A 22,990-nucleotide genomic window follows, 5' to 3' on the forward strand; every position below is an offset into this window, starting at 1 on the left:
GCGCCACTATGAAGTTTTTATCTTTAGTGGAATATTTGAATTTGTAATGCTTGGATTTCTGGCTAATTTGGCAACGTGGTTCATGGTTCCCAGAGGATGTACCCTAATGACTTTGGTGATCCTCTGATTCATTGTATTTTCCTGAAAGTAAAATGTGATTATAGTAATTTATATCATGCAGAAAGTGGCAGCAAAGTGTCATCCAAAGTCCGTCTCTCGAACCTTTTTAAAACCCCAAGACAATAGAACATCTTTACATATATTTCTGGTGCTCTTGGCAATATGTATATATATATACAATATGTATATATATATATATATATATATATATATATATATATACATGGGGTATATTTGGTGGTAATTTAAAGAAAAACAACTTTACTTTTTTTAGCGCCACAATCTCAGAAATAGTTTTATTAAAGCTGCTACCAGGAACTTTTATTTTGTGTTGGTTCTTTACAGCTTCTTCTACATCTACTGGTGCATTTTTACACCAGTATGATTTTTGCTCAGTCAGATTTTTTGCTGCAGAATGTAAAACTAAGAAGACGTCACACAAACGGACGCCTCATGACGACAATGTGGGGAGAACGTTGAGTGGTTTCTCCTCGTAACGTGAAACCTCAAGAGGGCAGCAAGTCCCAGCTAATCTGACATTACATAATGCCTAAAATAATTTCCACGGGGGGGGGCAACATAACTTAACATTCCGTTCATTATATATCTGAAGACCCTGTTCTCCAGAGTAGGTGTGGCCCTACATCCAGCCTCTACATCTGCAGCCTCATCGGCGTCCTCGAGCTTCCTTAGGAAACTGGAAACTGCAGCGGTGCAGAGCGAGATTACTGCTCGCAGGGAACAAACGTCAATGAAATATATTATGGACTTCCTCCTCTGCTGCAGAGACAGCAGCTATAAATAGCCGGTCGGGGGGGGGGGTATTTTTAAGGCAACACTTGTGAGGTTTACTCAGCCCTGGTCTGATCTGGTCTGGGCCCTGAGCCTCTTCCATGAGGGATCTGGTTGCAGGACTATGCACCACAGAAATACACAGCAGGATGAACCTGTTGGTCGTGTGACTCAGATCATTCTGTATACGGACCTTGAAAACCTCATATCAGTGTGTGTGTGTGTGTGTGTGTGTGTGTGTGTGTGTGTGTGTGTGTGTGTGTGTGTGTGTTGGCACTGGCAGGTTGTTCCCAGAGTCTCTGGCAGTAGCTGACTCTGTCGTCTCATCGTGACTCATCTTCAGCGTGTTGAAGCAAAGGAAACACACGGTGACACACAGACACACACACACACACACACGCACAGACACACACACACAGACACAGACACACACACACACAGACACACACACAGACACACACACACACACACACACACAGACACACACACACACACACACACACACACACACACACAGACACACACACACACACACACACACAGACACAGACACACACACACACACACACACACACACACAGACACACACACACACAGGGAACACACAAAGCAAACAGAATACTCAGATGTTTCTCACAGGCAGCAAAAAAGGAAAAAGGAAGTGTAATCTCCAGTCTTCGTACAAAAACAGATGTGACGGTGAGGAAAACAAGTGTTTTTACAACCGTTCTGCAGAGGAAGCATCACTTGATGAGCACTCACACTCCTCATCATGAACATTCTTTATTTTGGCATCAGGTAGCTGATATTCATCTCTGATTATTTAAATACAAATTTAGTTTTTGTTTGTGATCCGTGTGTCCTTTCATTTCACTTTCATTTCACATGAAGTAACAATAGAGCGTTTATCTTGGAAGTCAGTCACTTCCAAACTGTGTTCTTATTTTAGAATAAAACCTGGGCAGAGCCAAGGAGTGTGTGTGTGTGTGTGTGTGTGTGTGTGTGTGTGTGTCAAGGCCACAGGTTTCCTGTTGATGCCAGGCTGTCAGGAATGCCTCCAGCTGGGGTCAGAGGTCAAAGGATGTGTGTCACTGTCACTTCCCCCCCCCCCCCTCTCAGCAGCAGCCTGTGATGCCCCCCTTCCACACACACACACACACAAATACTGTACTCCACACAAACACTAAAAGATAGATACCCAATAATTCATGGAGAATAAAGTGCATTTGAGAACAATTTTCTTTTGCAAAGAGAAAACAGTTGTTGTTAATGCTTTCCTGTCCTGTTAATCATCTGGCTGACTTTACGTTGAGCTCCTTTACTGCGACGTCAGGCCACATTTGTACAGCCCCCCAAAAAAACTTGATTATAATGCCCATAAGTTACTGTACGTGTCCGTCAGTGCTGACAGCGAGCAAACAGGAATGCAGAGGAGGGAGGTCATCCACATGATGTGTTTATCTACGAGAGTGGAGCTATTTAGATTTCTATGTCACAAATTCTCCCCCCCCCCCCACCCCTCTATCAATATGATGTGTGTTTGAATCCCTGTGTGTCTGTGTTCAGTGTCAATGAGGCCCTGGTCTCGTCGAGTCCTTGGGGACAGGATGTGCACGAGAGCGCAAGTCCCTTTTTTATTTTTTAGAAAGTGTGTGCAAACGCGTGGCTCTTGCTTGTTTATCCTCAGGGAAGTGCCGGTGGGTTCCGTCATGCACACTCACAGACACACACACACACACACACTAACACACACACACTCTCAATCTACTGGGCGGGTACTGGGAATGTCTGAAGCAGGATGCTAGGGTCTGGGAGGAAACCCTGTTCAGACCAGCCCTAGTGTGTGTGTGTGTGTGTGTGTGTGTGTGTGTGTGTGTGTGTGTGTGTGTGTGTGTGTGTGTGTGTGTGTGTGTGTGTGTGTGTGTGTGTGTGTTTGTGCCATGTTTAAAAAAACGTGGACACATGTGCCATCAATTATCAAATAGCAGGTATGTGGAAGCAACAAGATAAAATTAATGATAAATGATTGTGATAAAAAGAAAATCAAGTCACTAAGAACAAGACACAGATATGTTTACCAGAGCACACACACACTTTTATCTTACCATGCACACACACACACACACACACACACACACACACACGCACACGCACGCACACGCACGCACACACACACACACACACACACAAGACAAAAGACACATATCCTCTGCATGTGACATCCATCTCAGAATGGGCTGAGCTCCATATCCTCCCTCATGATCCCTCAACCAGAGAGGTAACATCCTCTGGCTGCTCACTGTGACTCACTGTGGCTCTCCGCTCTGCAACAGGTAACAGCCCAAATCCAAACCTCTGAGCCGGGTCACTGCTTTCTGCGTGTCAGGAGGTAAAGTTTCTCCATTTGTTAAGGTAAGAGCTTCCACCTGATGGACACCTTATTTCTCTTCACATGCATGAAAGAGGGATACGTATGATCTGCTGTATTCCATGCATCTTTCTCTAGGCACGTTCTCTTTCGGCCCTGAAATAAGGATTTGCAGACGGATATTTTTCCTGCGAAGAGAACCAGACGGCACCAAACAAGTTGGAATCACTTTAATAAAAAAGGGACAAGGAGGGGGGAACAAAAGGAGAACGATGATGGAATTAAGGATCCAGCTGATCCCAACGGGGGAAATCATCCTTTCTCCGAGGAAGAACGGAGAAAACTGCTGCCACGGCTGCAAGGTCAGTTCACACACACACACACACACACACACACACACACACACACACACACACACACACACATGTGGTCTGGTCTGAGACCAGATCTGGAGTCTTCCACTTCATTCTGCATGCACATGGCCGCTCAGTGAAAGATTTGTTGCTGACTCAGGTTCATCTCCCACAAGGGGATGAGGTTGAGAAACGTTGAAGAGCCGTAAAATTACTTCATAGTTTATTGGTCGTGCAAATTGCGTTGATAAATCAGAACAGATGTGTTTTTGTAAATACGTTTGAACCCCATTTGGCTCTGAGCATTACTCAAATACATAAACACATAGTTTTGTTGACATGAACAGGGTGGGGATTCATGCAAACACTAGTTTGTTACAGACATCGGTACTAAGTGACATTAACAAGAACAACAGTTGTTTGGTGGGGATTTTCTTCAGAAATCATTTATATCACAGCAAGATATTTAAAAACTAGGTTAAGTGTCTCGCATGATTTTAAAGATGACATTTTGGGTCAATATTCATGTTTACATTATAGAAGAAGCACAGACAGATTTCTGCACCAACTGAAGCCTCATCCGATCAGAATCCAATGCCGCCATACAGGCGGTTGCATTTTAAAAGCTGGTATAATAAATATGTTTATATCCACAAAAGATCAGATAACATCTCATGTGAAAAGGGTTATCTTTGATTCTGTGTTAACTCTCCTCAACTCTACTGAGAGGTTTAGCCTCTTAGAATGAGTTGCTTTGGTTGTAATGCCCGTAACTTGTACCTGATAGCATTGATGGACCGCTGGTGTTTGTTCAAAGGGATTCTGGGAAATGTAGGAAATTTAAAGTTACAACAAGAAACTTTCGTAGTGTGTTGATTTTGTTGCTCTCTGTGGACTAAAGTGGTAGTGTCTCTGAGCTCCAGAGTCCCTTTAGAAAACCTCTCATGTTACTGCAGCAGGTCTGACAGTCTGCCCCTCTCAGCCCTGGTTCTGGTTCTCCCGTGTCTCCCATCCCTCCAGCGGGTCCAGCAATACGTCCTGGGGTCTCCAGCAGCATGGTGTCGGTGTTGGCTCCCAGAGAGGAGAAGCTCTGCTCCTGGAGGAGGAGGAGGAGGAGGAGGAGACGCTGCTGCTGCCGGGAGCTGAGCTCTCCTCCTCCCTCCGGATCTGGGTCTGTCCACGGTGGACCGGTCTCTGCTGGAGGATCTGGGTCTGTCCACGGTGGACCGGTCTCTGCCGGAGGATCTGGGTCTATCCGCGGTGGACCGGTCTCTGCTGGAGTCTGAGCTGAAGGAGGTTCTGGTGAACCTGCATGAGTTCATCTGGTTTCACCAGAATCCGACCCGGTGGCTCCGATGACGAGCATTAAGAATAACTCTATAGAAACAGACCATCTTCTCTCTGATGGTCTCTTTACTGATGGAGGTCTGATAGAGGATCAGGACTACACTGAGTCTGGTTCAGAACCAGATAAAAGTTCATCACAGTAGATCAAATTAAATGAGACATGGGAGAGACATCCATCGCATGGAGACATGTAGACATGTAGACAGCCGATGTCTAATATCTATACCGTATCTCAGGAATGAAGGAGTGGGTTTAAGTCAGTCCTCCCATGGTACGAGGTACCATTTGGTACAGTTAAGCGTGGGCTGACACGGGATTAGCATGTACAGTGAGAGGAATGTGCTGGTTAATTCAGCATGCTGAGTGCTGGTCAGTAATGATTAGGGGGGGGGGGGTGGACGGGAGGTGGACGGGAGGAAACAACAGAGACGTTCCAGAACACGGCTTCCTTTTTTCCTCTTCCCACATTCCTCCAAGGTCGAATCACCGGCCTCACTGTGTGTGAAAGGTGTGTGTGTGTGTGTGTGTGTGTGTGTGTGTGTGTGTGGGGGGGGGGGGGGTCATCAATGGTTCACTAAGTTCGTCCCTTGGCATCAATAATTTGTGACCTTCTTATGTTGTTCAGATGGAAAATTATATCTATATTGATATTTATATAATCATAAATAGATAATAAGCTTTGTTGGATTTCCTCCTTGATTTATACAATAATGGAAATTGAAATATAAATGTAAAGACAGGAGACGTTCTGGTGAGTTCAATAAAGATACATATTATGGAGTTAATCGTCTTGAGAACGAATTAAAAGATTAAGTGTTGAGTGGAGAAGTTTTGGCAGCGATTATTTGGTTTTCGGTCCAGTAGTCTGTCTGTCTAACATTACCTCGTCAACAGGAAACAACCTGTGTGTGTGTGTGTGTGTGTGTGTGTGTGTGTGTGTGTGTGTGTGTGTGTGTGGTTAGCACTGGATCCATCACCCCCCCCCTCTGGTAGTGCAGCCACATTACAGTCCAGCTGACCGGCTGGTTGAGGTCACCTTCACATGTTGCATAACTGCAGTGATAGACGGAGTTTTTCTCTCTTTATTGATCTGCCGTATGAACTGCTGCATGTTTAATCTACTGTGAGAACCTTTATCTGGTCCTGAACCAGACTCAGTTTAGTCCTGATCCTCTATCAGACCTCCATCAGTAAAGAGACCATCAGAGAGAAGATGGTCTGTTTCTATAGAGTTATTCTTAATGCTCGTCATCGGAGCCACCGGGTCGGATTCTGGTGAAACCAGATGAACTCATGCAGGTTCACCAGAAACTCCTTCAACTCAGACTCCAGCAGAGACCGGTCCACCGTGGACAGACCCAGATCCTCCGGCAGAGACCGGTTCACCGTGGACAGACCCAGATCCTCCGGCAGAGACCGGTCCACCGTGGACAGACCCAGATCCTCCGGCAGAGACCGGTCCACCGTGGACAGACCCAGGTCCTCCAGAGACCGGTCCACCGTGGACAGACCCAGATCCGGCTTCACCTGCAGCCTCAGACCTGCAGTCGGAGCTCCGGAGGGAGGAGGAGAGCTCAGCTCCCGGCAGCAGCAGCGTCTCCTCCTCCTCCTCCTCCTCCTCCTCCTCCAGGAGCAGAGCTTCTCCTCTCTGGGAGCCAACACCGACACCACGCTGCTGGAGACCGAGGACGTATTGCTGGACCCATTGGAGGGAAGGGAGGCACGGGAGAACCAGAACCAGGACTGAGAGGAGCAGACTGTCAGACCCTGCTGCAGTAAAATCAGAGGTTTTCTAAGGAGACTCTAGAGCTCAGACACACTACCACTTTAGTCCACAGGGGGCGACAGAATCGACAGGAAATCAAAGTTCCTTGCAATAACTTGAAGGTTTAACAAAAAGTTTGAATTCTAAAATAAAATTACATGGTGAGTATTTTAGAGGCCAATTTGGATATCCTTAGACTAATTATTTATATATATATATATATATAAAGAAATAAAAAGAATACATGATTCAGTAGATCCCCATGTTATGAAATGCAATTGAAAAATAAATGACTAAACTGAATAAACAAACTAAGAAAAATCTAAATAAATAGAAAATAGAGAATCAGGAGAATTCAGCCGGCTAAGTGTGAACATGTAGCTGTAGTTGAGCTCTGCTATAATAAAAATACTTTATAACATAAACTCTCTGAATTTCTGTCATTGTGAATACTAGGGAGGGAAATAATAGTGAAAGTGAAACTGTTTGTTTGTTTGGTAACTCTATTACTGACATATAGATATATTTTAAAATATAAAATATAAGAGTTATGTGTGTAATGATCCCCCCTGATATACTACAGTGGTAATGAAGGGAGGCTGGCGCTCTGGTGCAGTGACAGCCTCGGTGTCGGTAGAGGGTACGATAACTCCTTAAATCTGACATCACTAGTCATGAGAGCAGTTTAAAGCAGCCATGCCTGTCTGTGCTGTGGTGTAATAAGCAGCAGAACTACACTGAAAACACCCCGCATGTAATAGATCAATGAATCCACAGCGGCAGACTCCGCTCACACATCTCGTTATTTTAATGGCGTCTTACACTGGTGCACACGCTGCCTACCCTCACATTCAACGGCAGCACGCAGATAAAGTTAAAAGTTTGTTATTATAAATAAAGTGCCGATTTGTTTCCTCTGGATTTTACTAATTCATGCTCAGTCAGCAGGTTTGTCAGTTTTGTGGATTAGTATAAAAAGTTAAATGTCTACATTTTCGAACACAGTTTGGCTTTGATGTGATTATATTACATCCGGTTTATTATTCCCTCCCTTTCATTAAAGGTGTATATTATTCTACATTAGCACAAATGACGAAATGGGCTTTTAGTCAGGCTGATTAATAACCATGTACAAGTATATGTAAGTAGTACTAATTAAAGTATGTGCAGGATGTGGGCGCTTACTCGTCACTGGACAAATACATGACAGATAAGAAGAAGTGTTTGCAGAGAAAACAATGACGACATGGCTTGGACTAAAACTGTATCACTCATGCACGAGCTGGTTTTCTTTTTGGTGAACTTCCTGGTCTGTGGTGCCCTTCAGTGAAAGAGAAGGAAACCACTCCTCCCAGTTTCACATCATCAATCTGGCGTTTACTGGTTTTATTAATATTAATAGAAGTGCGGCGCTCTGGTGAAGGAGCTGCAGACTGGGACAAAGTGCAGAGAGCTGAGCCCACATGTGTGGGAGTGCTGGTTGGACTGGGAGTGGTGGGAGCGTCAGGAGAACTCTGGCACGTGCGCAGTACGCGTTACTGTGCGTTACCTCCTCGACAGACGTCAGTCACTTACTGACATTCGACGGCGGAGGTATCTGAGAACCCCCCCAAAACACACACACGTCCACTAACGTACCCAGCCCGCAGGAGAGGAAGTCAGAGGAAGAAGAGAAAGAGAAACCAGCACGTTGTGCTTCGGACCCTCGGCTTGTTTTTTAAAAGGTACGTTTCAACTAAAGTGGGGACACTTTTTTTGGAGGGGAAAGTTTTCCGCAGAGTCATTTGTGGACTCGACAGCGTGTACGAGCGAGTGGGCTGATGCGTGTACCATATGGAGGAACAAACCACCGAGCCACGCCAAACTGCATTCAAATAAGCGTCATTTTAACGGCGCACAGCCTGCTGGCGACTCGTCTACGCGGTGAGACAAACGTGAAGAGCACGAGACGAGTCCGCGAGGCGCGCTGTTCAGTCCGGCTTGTGTTCAACGTGTCGGTTTTGTATTAATTTGACAATATTTAGCCTCAAGTGTGAAGCTTTACGCCCGACCTCCCCACCGCTAACTCACGCCTTATTTCCTCCTTAACGCCGCTAAGATGTTGAACTGAGGTGCGTTCGAGGTTTGTTGTGATCTGACTGATCTGAGTGCAGAAGTTGAGACTTCTCTGCGGTGAATGCATTGTGTGTATCTCTGGTTATGCGTTCTGAACGTGAGCTGTCGTTAAAGCAAAGTACGCGCACTTTTCCGGCGTTTTTCTGAATGAAGTCTGGTGGAGCGTGTTCCTCTCTCGTCGCGTGGGGGGGGGGGGGGGGGGGGGCAGTGTGGAGAGAACTTTTTTAGCCACGAACCGATTTGTTTTGGCGTTCAGCCTACAACCTGAAATCCTCCAGGTTGGGCTCGTCTTATTATAGACGCCAGACAGACACAGATTAGTTCACTCACAGCGCGAGAGTCTGCAGAGCTGAAGCTACTATGGGATGTTACGCGTGTGTGTTTATTTAAAGTGATTCAGAATGGTTGGTGTCCGTCTTCATCAGCCACTAACACCAGCTGTTTCCCCTTCAAAACAAACACACATCTGATGTATTTTCTGTGTCAGCTGTCGCCATGCTCACCTGTTAGAGTGTGTTTACATTAGAAACGCAAGAGAAGCACCTGGCCCACAATGCAACCTGTTCATGCTCAATAAACATTGATATATATATATGGTATTAGCCGGAGGACAAATCTTATTTAATGATTGGAAAACATGGCATAACAATCGGATATAATAAGCAGATGTTGGGATGTTTTCATTGGACAAGCGCTTTCTTTCCTCTGGTTTGGCTTCATACGCTGCTGATCTTCTTCCTCACAATGAGTGAGGAGCACAATAGAAGCTAGTACTGGACATTAGGAGGTCGACAGACTGGACGTCGTCTTCCTGGTTCTAGAGCAGCTGACCGGTTGCCTCAAGGGCCCCTGGAGGACAGGACCTCCCAGCATTCACCAGCTGACACTTAGATGACCTTCACCGAGCTGTGAGTGTGACGTAAGCTCCACTACGTGACGGCTAGTTATTACTGGAGATGATGGCCAGTGTTGCAGCATTAGCATGTATTACCTGTCGAGAAACAATGCACAGAGCAGAAGCTTCAGCATGCATTGGTCTCAATCAATGTGCTGCCGTCGATACATTTTTCCAACTCCATCTCTCTGGTGAGATTTATTTTAGCTGGATAGTTTCCATCGGACTGATGCGGCACAGATTCGTTGCTTTAAGCCCTTTTTAAAGTCTTGATGTCTTTATTTGTGGTATTTGTGGCTCGTGGTGGTGAGAGAGGAGGCGTTGGTTTAGTCTGCCGCGTGAACCCGAGCATGAGGTATGGTCCGGGCTTTGGCCGCTCTGATGAACATGAAGCACAGATATCACAGCAGGCTGAAGCCAAGAACACGACGATAAGCTTCTACTGCAGCAGCACGCTCACTACTTCACACGGGATCATAGTGCACATTTACACGCCCGGGATTGTTTTACAAGGTGACTCGAAGAGGTTTATTTACTTACTCATTCATTCATTCATTCATTCATTCATTCATTTACATCTGTAGTTTCTGGGCAGGAAACAGAGAATTAACACCGTTAGTATAAAAATAAAATAAAACCACCAGATGAAGAGACGTCAGGTGTTTACGTTCATGCATGACGGGGTTGGTTTTTATCCGTGATTCCTTCTTGAATTTAGAATCAGTAATCTGTTTCATAACTTTGTCTCTGAGCTCCAGAAGGTTGAGATCAAGTTGATCAACGATCAAAGAACCAGAGAGACGCTCCGTGTTTGTTAGAACACAGTTCTAGATGTCTTGCGAGACATTTCTCTGCCTTTAGTGGTGTGTGTCTCACTACATTCCTCTCCAGGGGTGTGATAAAACAAACACGCTAGTGTCGGATATTAACCTCCACGTGGCTGATCGTTGTTTCCTGTGAGGAGTGAGGCTGAGATGAATGGACCATCAGGTTCAGTGATGAACACACTGAGCTTCTGTGGAGCTCTGTGTGTGTGGGAGGCTGTTTGGATGATGACTACGTCTGATGGAGTTTATGTGGGAATGTGTCTGTTATTGATCCAGACATCAGGAGACGCAGAGATCCAGATATATAAGATGAGATCATAGAAGTGTGGGTTCATTAGCTCACTCATCTTTTTAAAGCTGATGTTATCACATCATCTGTGGATGCTGAATAGTAACATCCACACTCCTACGTCTTTGTTATAAGCGCTTTTATTTGACTGCGTTCAGGATCCAGTGTCCACACTACTCCGGTGTTTAAGAGCCCCTCAAACGGACGTTAACGGTCTCAGTTGTCAGAGACGTGTTGGAAATGATGCAGAGCCACTTTGTGAGCAGCGGAATGGAAATACTGAGGATATAAAGCGTCTGGCAGTGATTCAGACGACGTGTTACCTGTGTGTGGATGACTCACAGAGTGTGTGTGTGTGCCTGGTTAGTTTTAGCTCTCTGCTGTGGGCAGTTGCTTTAGCTTTTCCATGTGGTGTTTCTCTCTTTTCTGTTCCCCCCACATCCCAAAGCTATCCGAGCCCCGCCCTGCTGGGAATAAACGTTACGTGTGACTGATGCCCTGTCCACACTACTCCGTTTCTCCTTGGATGCAGATTTGTCAAATAGAAACGATCTCCGTCCACACGGGAGTTTCAGCATCATTCTCGAGTTGATCTGCGTCCACACGGCAGCCGTCGAAGGCGGACAGCACGTGACCATTAACTACACTGGGCATGCGCGTGACGGTGTAAACAGGAAGTGAATTGCTTGCTTAGTTAAAAAAAATAAAATACTCGCTCTGTCTCTCTCTCCAAATTTACTTTAACATCAACACTTACACATAAACGTTTACTAGATTATGGGTCCATCAATGTGGTCTCTCACTCGTTTCCTCCGTGTTGTTGATGTCTGTTCTCACTAGTAGCTCTGAACGTCATGTCCGCCTAGCTAGCTTCTAAGCTAATTTTAACATTACCGCCAATGGAGAAATGCTAACCGCGATTAGCATTACAGCGGTGCGGGTCTATCTCTCTCACATCAAATTTACTTTAAAATCAACACTTACACGTAAACGTTTACTAGAATATGGGTCCATACATGTGGTCAACACACGTCTCTCACTCTATTCTGCTCTTCCTTCGTGCAGGAAAGCTTAGCAGATCGCTAACAGTAGATCCGTGAAATAAAGACCATGGAATCCATAGAAGAGTTTCAAGACTTCAGTGTGAATCTTTATTTGTAAAACTGTGGAAGCACAATATGAAATATGGCTTTACGAACTGTCCCTATACACATTACACGAATACAAAACAACAATCCATGATATAGCCAGCATGTAACATGTCCGCCTAGCTAGCTTCTAAGCTAATTTTAACATTACCGCCAATGGAGAAATGCTAACCGCGATTAGCATTTAATACAACACAAATGTTATACTAAACACGCGAATAGAATATATCTACGTACATATTTTCATGCTCCATAAATACATACTTACAGACTAAGGTCTCTCAAGGCTACCAAACGGAAGAAGTAAAACGTTAGAGCAGCATGTCTTCTCATTAGAATCTAAAAACAACGAGCTGCTCCATAGGGCTGATGCCGGTCACGCCGCTCGCTAATCACTCCAATAATAGCTGCTTCCTCCACAGAAATGCAGACTTTTACTGCATAGCTGCTGCTAGCTGTTGTGCTAGCAGCAACACTTGCAATTAGTTATCCATGTTGAAATGAATCGCTGGTAGCCCAGTTTGTTTTCTTCCGGGTACGGGTCATGTGATAGTGAGTGTGACGAATCAGGGACGGAGACGTCATGGTTGCCAAGAACCAATCCAGTAGCGAACACGGGTGTGGGCGTAATTTTTTCTAAGCACATCAGTATCCGACCGTCCACACGCAAACGCAACCCCGGAGTTCTCAAACACCTCCAACCTCGCCGGAGTTTTCAGATCCCTCCGTTTAGGGTGCTCCAAAACTCCGGCGTAGTGTGGCTGCTCAGTGTAAACGTAGCAAATACGGAGTAAAAACGGAGTAGTGTGGACATGGCCTGAGTCCTGCAGCCTCGGCTGCTGTGGGAAAAAGAAAACCACTCTGGAAGTGACTCAAAGATCACCAGCTTCACTGACGTTAGAAAAGAAAGAAATGCAAGTCCTCGAATGACTCGGTATGAATGACAACGGCTGCAGAAACAGTTAATACAGTACAGTCTGTTATCATTTTGGCATCATTGTTGTGGATTCCTAATATCTTTGACTTGATGGAACTTTTTCGGCATGTTGGCATTTATTCTTCTATGAATCCAGAGCACTAAACATTGGATGCCGTGCACCAACGCTTATACGTTAACAGACCGCTCATTCATGTTTACTTATCACAGTGCTGACTAACTCTCTTCCTAATCCTGTTCCACACCCTCACCTGCACACCTTCACTCAGATTAACACCAGATAAAACCAGATCACTTGTAATCCAATGTCATCTGCTGCAGTGGGTGCTGTGTGGCTGCTGTGTGGGTGATGGGCTGGGGATGTTCCTGTTGTTACAGAAATCGATTTACTCGAGCGCTTAACGGCACGTTAGTTACAACAATAATCCACGAACAATAATAGACTGCGGTGTTTATTTGAGTACCTGTTAATGTGAGTGATTGTATTCCTGCTCTGTCTGCCACACATGGAGACGGTAGGTGGCCTAAGGGATACATAGCTGTGTAAACTTTGTATAGTATTCCAAAATACACCTATGACCCCAGTAAATGTACCTTTTAGTGAGCAGGTCTACTTGTTTGCGACTCGTCTGCGCTCACCTCTTAACCCTCTGAACCCCGAGCAGTTTCGTGACGTTTTATTATTGTTCTTTTTTTGCACTCCTGTCACATTTAACTCTCTGTGGCCTTGTTTTTCACTGCATTATATAAAGTCCTTTGCCGTCTATGGAAACAGAACAATCATGTCTTTAGTGCAGAATAACACAGTTACAATGACATGAATCATAGATAACAAAAAACACAAGTTGAATTTCTTTGATAGTAAAATGGAATCTATATATTCAACAATTCTTCAAGTGTCCACAGGTGTTACAGATGTTTAAAAAAAAGAAAATGGAGGCTCTACGTGCTAAAAATATGAATCTACTTGCATATTTACAGCCTCTCCTCTCTGCTCTGTGTTCATCGGCCTGAAGTTCAGTCAAATATTCACAGATTTTCTGTCACGTGACTGTTGGTCTCAGCCGAGTCAATCATAGCTTCACAGTTGCGTTGAGGAGCGCAGAATTTAATGTTTTTTACAAAATCTAGTTAAAGCAAACGGTTTATTTGTGACACAATATTAAATGAGACAAGTAGAATAATATTTTGTTGTTGATGAAATACCACAATTTTAAGCTGTGATTTGGATGCTTGTTCTGATGAAAGCATTTTTCACACATCATGTCTTCAATTATCGTCTTAAAGATGAAAATTCACCAATAATGTTAGTTTTTACAGCTTCTGGCTGTGATAAACGGTGTATTTTTGGCGATTATTTAAAAAAACAATCTTTTCAACCCGACCTGCGGTGGAATAAGAGTCATTAATCATGTCGAACTGCCCTCTGGATCCTGAACAGTATCGTGACTGTAGTTACGTCAGCTCCTCTCGTGTACCTGTGAATCTCCAACTGCGTCCTAACTATACTGTGAGTGTTGGGACACACCCACCCCCACCCTGTTTGTTTGTGACGTGACACCAAAGGCAAATCTTGGTGTTTGTTGAAACCAGGGTGCATATGTTTTGTGTGTGTGTGTGTGTTTGTGTGTGTGTGTGTGTGTTGGCTTTTTACAACCCGGAAGTGACACAAAAAGGTGATGTTAATATTAACTTTAAACCTGCTTTCTGGTCTGTTTGACTCTAAATGGAGCATCATGTACTAAATGAACATCATGCTGTATTGAAGAAGACTTGAAACTAGAGATTGAGACTCTACCTCTCACTTGATTTATTACCTCAGTAAACGTTATAAACATGAGTTTATGATTGTTTTCACTTTTTAGAACCGGTGGTTGCCAACTGTCAGTCCGACAGCTTGTTAGCTCAGTCGCTAACAAGGGACGTAGTCCACATAGTTTATTCAGGTTTAATTATGTTTATTACCAAATCCTCCTGCAGGACAATAGGAGAGTTAAGTGGAAATAAACTGTGTGTGTGTGTGTGTTTCCCATAGCCGTGAGCACGGCGATAATACAGCAAACGTCCTTGGTTAAGACTATGAAAGTTTCCTCTCTCTCACTCAGTACCTTTTTTGTTAACCTTTAACTAAATCTTTCCATGTAACTTTGATAAAGCCAGTACAGTAAGAGCAGGCGTGGCCTTGGACTTAGAGAGAGATTGAGAAGAAGAAGAAGAAGAAGAAGTAGAGTACATGAAGAGTGTGAGATGGTGGAGTAGGAGGTAGAATGTGGGAAATGGTGTATAAATAACTTGGAGAGAAGAAGAAGTAAATGTGGCGTGAAAATACCATCAGAGAGGAAAAGCGTCCCTATAAAGCCTGAAGGAATGCAAACACAGTGTGAATGAGGTTAAGATAGCTGGTTCAAACCAGGCGTTGACCAATACCGACCCTTTCTGATGGCTGATACAGATACCTGAGTAATATCCATTGATTTCCATTCTTCTACCTACTCGTTACCTTTGAGGGTGAAAGTATGCAGACCGGTAGTTCAGCACGGGTTGAATGTAAAGCAGGTAAACACCCCGGCAATGGCAACGTCGTTCAGTAGGTCCACAACTGTGGACCACATTTAAAATACCTCAACCACTATTTCATGGATTCTCATGAAATTTTATTCTGACATTCATGGTCCCCAGAGGTTGAGTCAGACTGAATTTGGTGATCCCGACTTCACATCTAGGGCCATCAGCAGGTTTACATTTTTAGTTTTTAGTGAAAATATCTCTGCAACTATTTAAAGGGGTCCCACAAAAATGGGTGCAAAGATTCATGGTCCCCAGAGGATGAATCCTAATCAGTGAGTGCATACAGTTTCCTCTGGTTTTTGAATTCCCCTATCTTAAGAGTTGATACAGTAAAGGACTCTAGGTCATAAATTCAATGTTAAAGGCCTTGATTTTTCAGTTTCATGGTGCAATGCTTTGGTGGGAAGTATTTCAACTAGTTTGCTCGAGGACACCAGGATTTCACAGTTGTTTCCTGATTAATGTATTTTTATCCTCAACACAGCTGTGTACTTCCTTAACTAATGCAAATAATCAAAGCTCACTTTCTAACATACCACAGCAGCCCCGCCCAGAATAACTATGACAAGTGGTTGGACTGAGGTGTGTGAGTGTGTGCGTGCGTGTGTGTGTGTGTGTGTGTGTGAGAGAGAGAGAATCTTCTACAGTTTTAAAGAGAGTTTTAACAACTGTTCTTTTAGATCAGTTGGGGTGAAATGGTTGCGGGTGTAGCTCTGAACTTCACAGGAGACATTCTTAAAGTCTTAATTAAATACCCTTTAACCTACATCACACACATCCTGTATCTTCTGTGTTCTCCTTTGAGGAAGAAATCTGAAAACCACAAGGGAGAATTTTTATATATATATTTTAACCATTTGGTAAATGTACTAGATGTTTACTTTTACAGCTGCCATGTAGCTACACATCTTCTTAGTTTTCATAGGTGACGGACTGTTTTTATTTTGCTTTCTTTTTGTTTTCTTATGTTATATTTTCTTATTTTTAAATATATATTTATTAAGTTTTCTTAAACAGGTGTTTTGTTACTTTCCTTCTTGAACCCACTGTGTCTTAAGTACTTGAAGCCTGATTTGAAACCCAGTACACTACAAGTATGTGATTTGTCTGGTAACCCCGAAAAGAAAATATGAATAATGAGTCGGTATAAATATTGTAAAACCAGAATTCTTAAATGTTTATACACCACAGGTGTGTGCCATCATCTCAAGCTTGTTTACATGTTAGTGGCGTCCACACATGTTCTGATGACGTTGCTGAGCTATCCTCTTGTGTGCAAACTTACTTTCCTCTAGAGATTCCTCCAGAGTTCAAGCAGTTCACAGACATATTTCCATCCATTTGTCAAGAGTTAAACGTAGGTGGATGCTGACTTGTCCGATGGCCTCAGAGGAACCGTCTCTCCAACATGTCACAATCTTTTCTTTCTCATTTTCCCATCTTCTCCTCAAACAGTCCTCCTGTGTCTCCCGTATCGTTCTTTCACTTAAATAGTATTAAAAAAAAAAGAAGGGAAGATTGGCAAGAGGGAGGATGAAATGTGCTTTGTTTGTTTTGTCTGGCTGCTCAGCTGTTATTAATCTCTAATCCACAAAGAGGAAGTGCTTTGGAGTAAACAGGAAATTCACTGTTTGGAAATGTTGCAACGTAACGCCGTACAATAACCGAGGACTGGATACGTGTTGATTTCTCACAGCCGGTCGAATCTTGATGAAATACTTCCTGGTTGACTTCGTACAATCCAAACATTATTGGCTGCAACTTTTTGTACGAGGTAATGACAAAAAGGGACGGAAGACAGAAGAGAGGAGGAACAGGGAGAGGAAGATGCTAAATTGCTTAATTAAGGGTGGTATCCCAACGTTTAGTTAGAAGTTGCAGCCGACAAAGATTCTGAAATAACCTTTAGATCCTCGTGAGACAGTAAAACTGTGGGAAGCTTTATATTAAGGTCCTGGTAATAAGACTTAATTAATAGGAAATAAGCCTGGCGATGAAACAAGAGGAAAGTATTGATCATGAGCTAAAATATCGGCCGTTAAAAGTTCAGATCAGTTCTCAGCATTGGTGTGAGAAGCCAGAGTCCATTGTGCTCTCTGTGTCGTGGGGCTGAGCATTGTTTTAACCGAAAGCTCGACTCCATATAAGGCCTGCTCGGTATAAATAAGACCAAGAGGAGAGGACAGAGGAGACAAGAGGGGAAGGAATAAGATATAGAGGTAAACAGAGAGAGGAGAAGCAGGATAGATGATGCATTGTGGGTAGAAACAGGGTGTGAATGGGGGTTTGAGAGGTAGAATGTTCTCAATGTTATGAGTTTCTTCTCAGCAAGTCTTCACCTGTCGACTGGAAGAGCCTGTCGACAGAGTTTATTTTCACCTGTGAAAGAGCTTTAGTCACTTCCTGTTTTCTGCATTATGGTTTACACTTTAAAATGTAAACGCAGAGTAGGTTGTATGTGGATGTCGGGTCACGTAACAAATGAGTAAAGAACTAATAACTAAGTCATAATTCATCTCTAATATCTATTTTATATTCGTGTGAAAACATCTCCTTCAAACTACTGGATTTATTCAAGTTTATCACCAAAACTACATTTTACAGACGACATGTGAACACATCATGATAACGTTATAATCTACCTTCTGCCTGAAGGCATCATAATGTAACTGAAGTGAACCTCCGTTGGTTAGCCGTTAGCGGTGCTGCTAACGTTACCAGCTCTCCTCCTGTTGGTTAGCCGTTAGCGGTGCTGCTAACGTTACTAGCTCTCCTCCTGTTGGTTAGCCGTTAGCGGTGCTGCTAACGTTACTAGCTCTCCTCCTGTTGGTTAGCCGTTAGCGGTGCTGCTAACGTTACTAGCTCTCCTCCTGTTGGTTAGCCGTTAGCGGTGCTGCTAACGTTACTAGCTATCCTGTTGGTTTAAACACTGATTGGTTGTTTACAATGAAACATGATCAGAGACTAGAAACACATGTTCTACTGAGTCAGTAACACTTTATTTACACTCTGATGGATAACGTTAAACTGTGAGGGGGATCAGTACGAATCACAACGGTCCGTTACACCACTAACTAACTTTTTGGCTGAATTGGTCAATGAATCAATTAAACAATCAGTAATGCCCCCAAAACATACTGTTTTCAGCCACTCAAATATGAAGCTTTTCTCTGTTTTCTATTTTTGTAAGTTTACTATTTATTTTTTTTACCGTTTGACGTTGGACTTTGAGAAACTGATATTTTTCTGACATTTTTAGACGATAAAACTTTTAATCGAGACCTTAAACTGCAGATTAATCGATAATGAAAATAAACATTAGCTGCTGTCATTCATTGCAGTTTACTTTATTAAGGTTTGACCTGGAGAGTGAGAGCCAATGAGCTACTAAATATTGTTTATTTTTAAATATTGGTCAACTTGACATCTTACTAGTATTGGCTGTTTTTCACAGTGGACATTTTGAAGAATTACATTTAGCTTTGAGGCGGCTAAAGTTAATTCAGCTGTCGTTCATTGGATTGTTTACACACTGAATGTATTGAACCACTCCTGTACTTCCGTTTTATCTGAGCAAACGCACCGCAAAGTGTCACACTTGTGCCTGAACCACGTGGGCGACACCGGCTGTAAAGAGTTTAAAAATAGAGTTAATTTAGAGACGTGTTGTAGCCTCGCATCAGAGGTTCTAATCAGCCAGAAGAGTCTGGAGGACAGACAGGAAACCAGCCTCCATTCCTCTGGAAGACTCAACGCAGAGCAGGATTACGCCTTTACGGACCTCGCTTGACTCTTTAAGGAAATGCCTGCATGACCGAAGTGCTGCCACGGTGGAAAAGTGTGTGTGTGTGTGTGTGTGTGTGTGAAGGACAGGGAGTGTCTCCATATTTGGTGTGTGTGTGTGTGTGTGTGTGTGTGAATTGAAACTAAAAAAACGCCCAGTGTCCCTTTTATTAAGTTAATTTGAAGCCTGCTGCTTTAGTCCTTTTGTCTCTCTTGGTCTCACATCTGTTCACAGTGGAAACATCTCACTCGGCCATGGTCTGGTACACACACACACACACACACACACACACACACACACACACACACAGAGAGAGAAACTAAGTAGGCTGCAGACAGGAACAGCTCGACTGGCCTCTGGGAACCCCCCCTTTGTGTAAATATAGTGCCGTATATTCTGGAAACCATCATCCACGTCGTCATAACGAGTCGATTCAATTACTGTAACTCCTTCGCTCTCTGGCATCCGCAAAAAAAAACTCCCAAACTCTGCAGCTATAGGATTTTGACTCGGCTACCTGTTGCTTTTAGAATGAGAGAAGTTATCTATCAGATCTCTCATGGTTGTAGTGAAGGTGGTACAGCCTCTGGAGACCATGAAATGACTTACCAGAGGACATCAGGGCTGCAAACTCTGTCTCTTAAATCACTTCTTTAGAACGATTTTATTTGTGTTTTACGACATTTTAGTCTAGTTTTACTCTGTTTTTATGGGTTTACTCTTGGATCTTAGTTTATTTCATTCTCTTTGTGTTCTGTTTTATTGTAAAGCACTTTGTAGCGGTGTTTTGAAAGGTGCTATATAAATAAAGTTTATTATTATTATTATTACAGACTGCTAGCTATGTCACCATGAGGTATATATATATATATATATTTATATATATGGATATATAAGGATATCCTTACTGTGACACTGTGACCATCTGTCATCCACTTCCTGCCTCTCATCCTCTTTCCTGACACTTCATCTCTTTACTCTCAATTCACTTCAAAGTGGCTTCATAGGCTTGAAAATAAGAACAAATGAAGAAACTGTTGTGTACTTTTACAGTTTAAATATTAAGATTGTTATTGTTAAATACAAGTATTAGTTTATTCTTAGCTCATTAAAGTCTTTGATATCTGGGGTTACAGAGCTGAACTTATTTAATTGAGTGTTTAACATTTTAAGGAGGAAGTGTTTCTTTGTGTCATCCTCAGCTGTCAAACAGTCAACACGTACGCTGTTTGTCTTTTGGCTCACATGTTTATTTTGTGTGTCTTACTACTTAGATTCTCTCTCTTCTTCTTCTTCTGCCCTCTCGTCTCTTTTCCTGACTCTTGTTTGCCGCCCACATGGTTTGCATTCTTTCGCTCTGACATCACAGCCTCCCTGCTCTGCCATTTTTATTTTGTATTCTTATTCTCTTTGCTCCCCTCTCTTCCCTCTCTTCCCTCCTTTTGACAGTTAATAGTTTTTAAAATATTGGCTAGGATCCATCCAGGTTAGGGGTTGATTTGAGTAACCGAGTGAGAAAAGAACAGGAGATGGTGATGGAATGACGGTCTGGTCGGTGTCGGTGAGTGTTTCTGTTGGTTGGTGGGTGAGTGGGGGGGGGGGGGGGATTTCCACAGATTTACAGCCACTTTAAGCAGACGTTTGATGGCAGGTTTGCAGCCAGTGGGTTATTAAGGGAGGTTAGTCTCACGGCTCACACATTGTACAAGTCGTGTATTCCAGCAGCAGAAGACGAGGCCAAAGGTTCACGTGATATTTTATCGTTAAAGCCGTCGTAATGACTCGTATTATAGTGCCGATTTACAAAGGGTGGAAGGAGCTGTGGCGAGTCAGGAAGTAAAGCCAGGTGTTTTGGAAACAAGACACAGAAACAGGCAGAGAAAGACACTGAGAGGTTGAATATGGTTAAAGCTTGGCTTCAACCCCTGATGTACCAATGAGGACGCAGTGGGCCTGTGGTAGAGCATTGGACATATTGCTGTTGGTTGACGTCCAGCTATAACGTGATTGTGTGTCCACCGGGGACGGAGGTTTTGGATGATGTTGTAATAGAGACGGCCGGGTGGAGTCGTCATATATGGACTGTACATTACTGTCAGTGCTCCTATAGAGGACATTTGTTTCTTACGTTTCAACCATTGGAACCACATGTAAACATAGTTTTATTTATTTATATATGTTTAGCTTTCTGCTACTTCGCCATTATCGTTCTACGCGGCGCTAATCCTCCTGCCGCCGAAGACGGTTTTGGTTTACGGTGCTTTACGATATACAAGATGTCATACTTAAGTGTATGTGAGCGGCCTGATGAAAACCTTTACAGCATGAGGCTGAAAATGAACCCGTGAGCTCAGTGTGATGCAACACTGATAGAGATCTGAAAAGATTACAAGTCTGAATGGCTGACTCAAAGGCTGTCACTGATTTAGGTTGAAGGTTCAGGATTTTTACTTAAAGCTGCTTATAACAGGTGCATTTTAGGGTTAGTAGTAGTTTTATTTTTTTGTATTTTAAATTGTGCATTTTGTTGGCCATGTCTTCTTCACTGCTTCCAACTGTTGATCAATGTAAAAGCATGAAACTATGTCCTTGTGTACACGCACACATTTAAAACACAGCCCCGCTCTGATTAATCAGGTCAGTATCTGTGCCGCTCGCCATTGATCGGGCGTATCGGGTCAGTGCATCTCTAATGTCTACTGACAGACCGGTATCGGCCCGGTGAAAGAGCAAACCGTAGATTAGAAGAGGAGCGGTATACGGACGTTACCATTAGAATCCGCTAAGCCGCATGGTCAGAGCGGTGGCCATCTTTATGTGTACTCTTGCCATTGGAAACGTTGTATTTGGCTAAAATAACTTGGCAAGTTGCGCACTCATGCATGGCGGCTTCACGTGTAAAACAACAGCGTCGGTGTCTAGTTTGTGTAGTCTATCGGTACTGACTCGAATAGCTGGATCGAGTTTCAGGTAGAAATTATAAGTCCCGCCTCTTCCCGTGGACCACCATTATTTCGGAACAAATTTGTACGTTAGTCAACGGCGAGAGACAAATCTTTTTTTTATTTTTATCCTGTTTGAATCATGCCATGAATTACACGTATGGTGTTTGACAATTTAAAAGCTAATTTTGCAGTAGTAACGTTTCGTTTTGGCTGAAACCGCTTATTGAACGTCTTACGTCTCTCACGATCTACATCACCAACATGACGTTACCATAGCTAGCCAGCTAGCTAACGTAGCTACGTGTCCCACACATAAATAAAACGTTGTCTTACCTGATGTGTTTTTATCCAGTAAATACTTTTTTTTATCAGCCGGGAAGAAAAAGAACGAGACATCACAGGCATCGTAGCTTCAGAGAGAGAGACGTCACTTACGACACTTTTGGGTGTGTCGTCTTTCTAATTACGTATTTTCACTTTCTTATACGTCAACAGTTTTATGACAAAATCGGACAAGAAAAACTATCTTTTAAATTGACAAACGTGTGTAATTCATGGCACAATTCAAACAGGATAAAAAAATTATTTATCTCTCCCCGTTGACTATTATATATATATTTTTTTAAAAGGTCCCATAGTGGTCAACAGGAGAAAACTCCCCTCAAGGCTACTCATGGTCATGCCTCTGTTGTATTTGCTGTTTTGTGAAATGCAGAAAGAACATACTCAGCGTTTAC

General features: G+C 43.2%; 1 protein-coding gene across 3 annotated transcripts in view; it reads left to right on the forward strand.

The window, feature by feature from the left end:
* The first annotated feature begins 3,539 nt into the window (after positions 1 to 3,539).
* The window catches only part of LOC142958915 (unconventional myosin-Ic-like), a 51,208-nt gene continuing 31,757 nt past the window's right edge, over positions 3,540 to 22,990 (forward strand). Inside the window, exon 1 of one of the 3 annotated variants that reach the window (XM_076099939.1) lies at positions 3,540 to 3,642. In XM_076099939.1, the coding sequence (XP_075956054.1) occupies positions 3,553 to 3,642 (90 nt within the window). In that variant the 5' untranslated portion in view covers positions 3,540 to 3,552. Of the gene's footprint in view, positions 3,643 to 8,170; positions 8,470 to 20,342; positions 20,870 to 22,990 lie in introns of those variants that run through there. The other 2 variants (XM_076099941.1, XM_076099940.1) reach the window with 2 other exon arrangements.

This window comes from Anarhichas minor, unplaced genomic scaffold (assembly GCF_050575085.1).
Source record: "Anarhichas minor isolate MPS153535 unplaced genomic scaffold, ASM5057508v1 ptg000026l, whole genome shotgun sequence".
In the NCBI taxonomy this organism is placed as follows: Eukaryota; Metazoa; Chordata; class Actinopteri; order Perciformes; family Anarhichadidae; genus Anarhichas; species Anarhichas minor.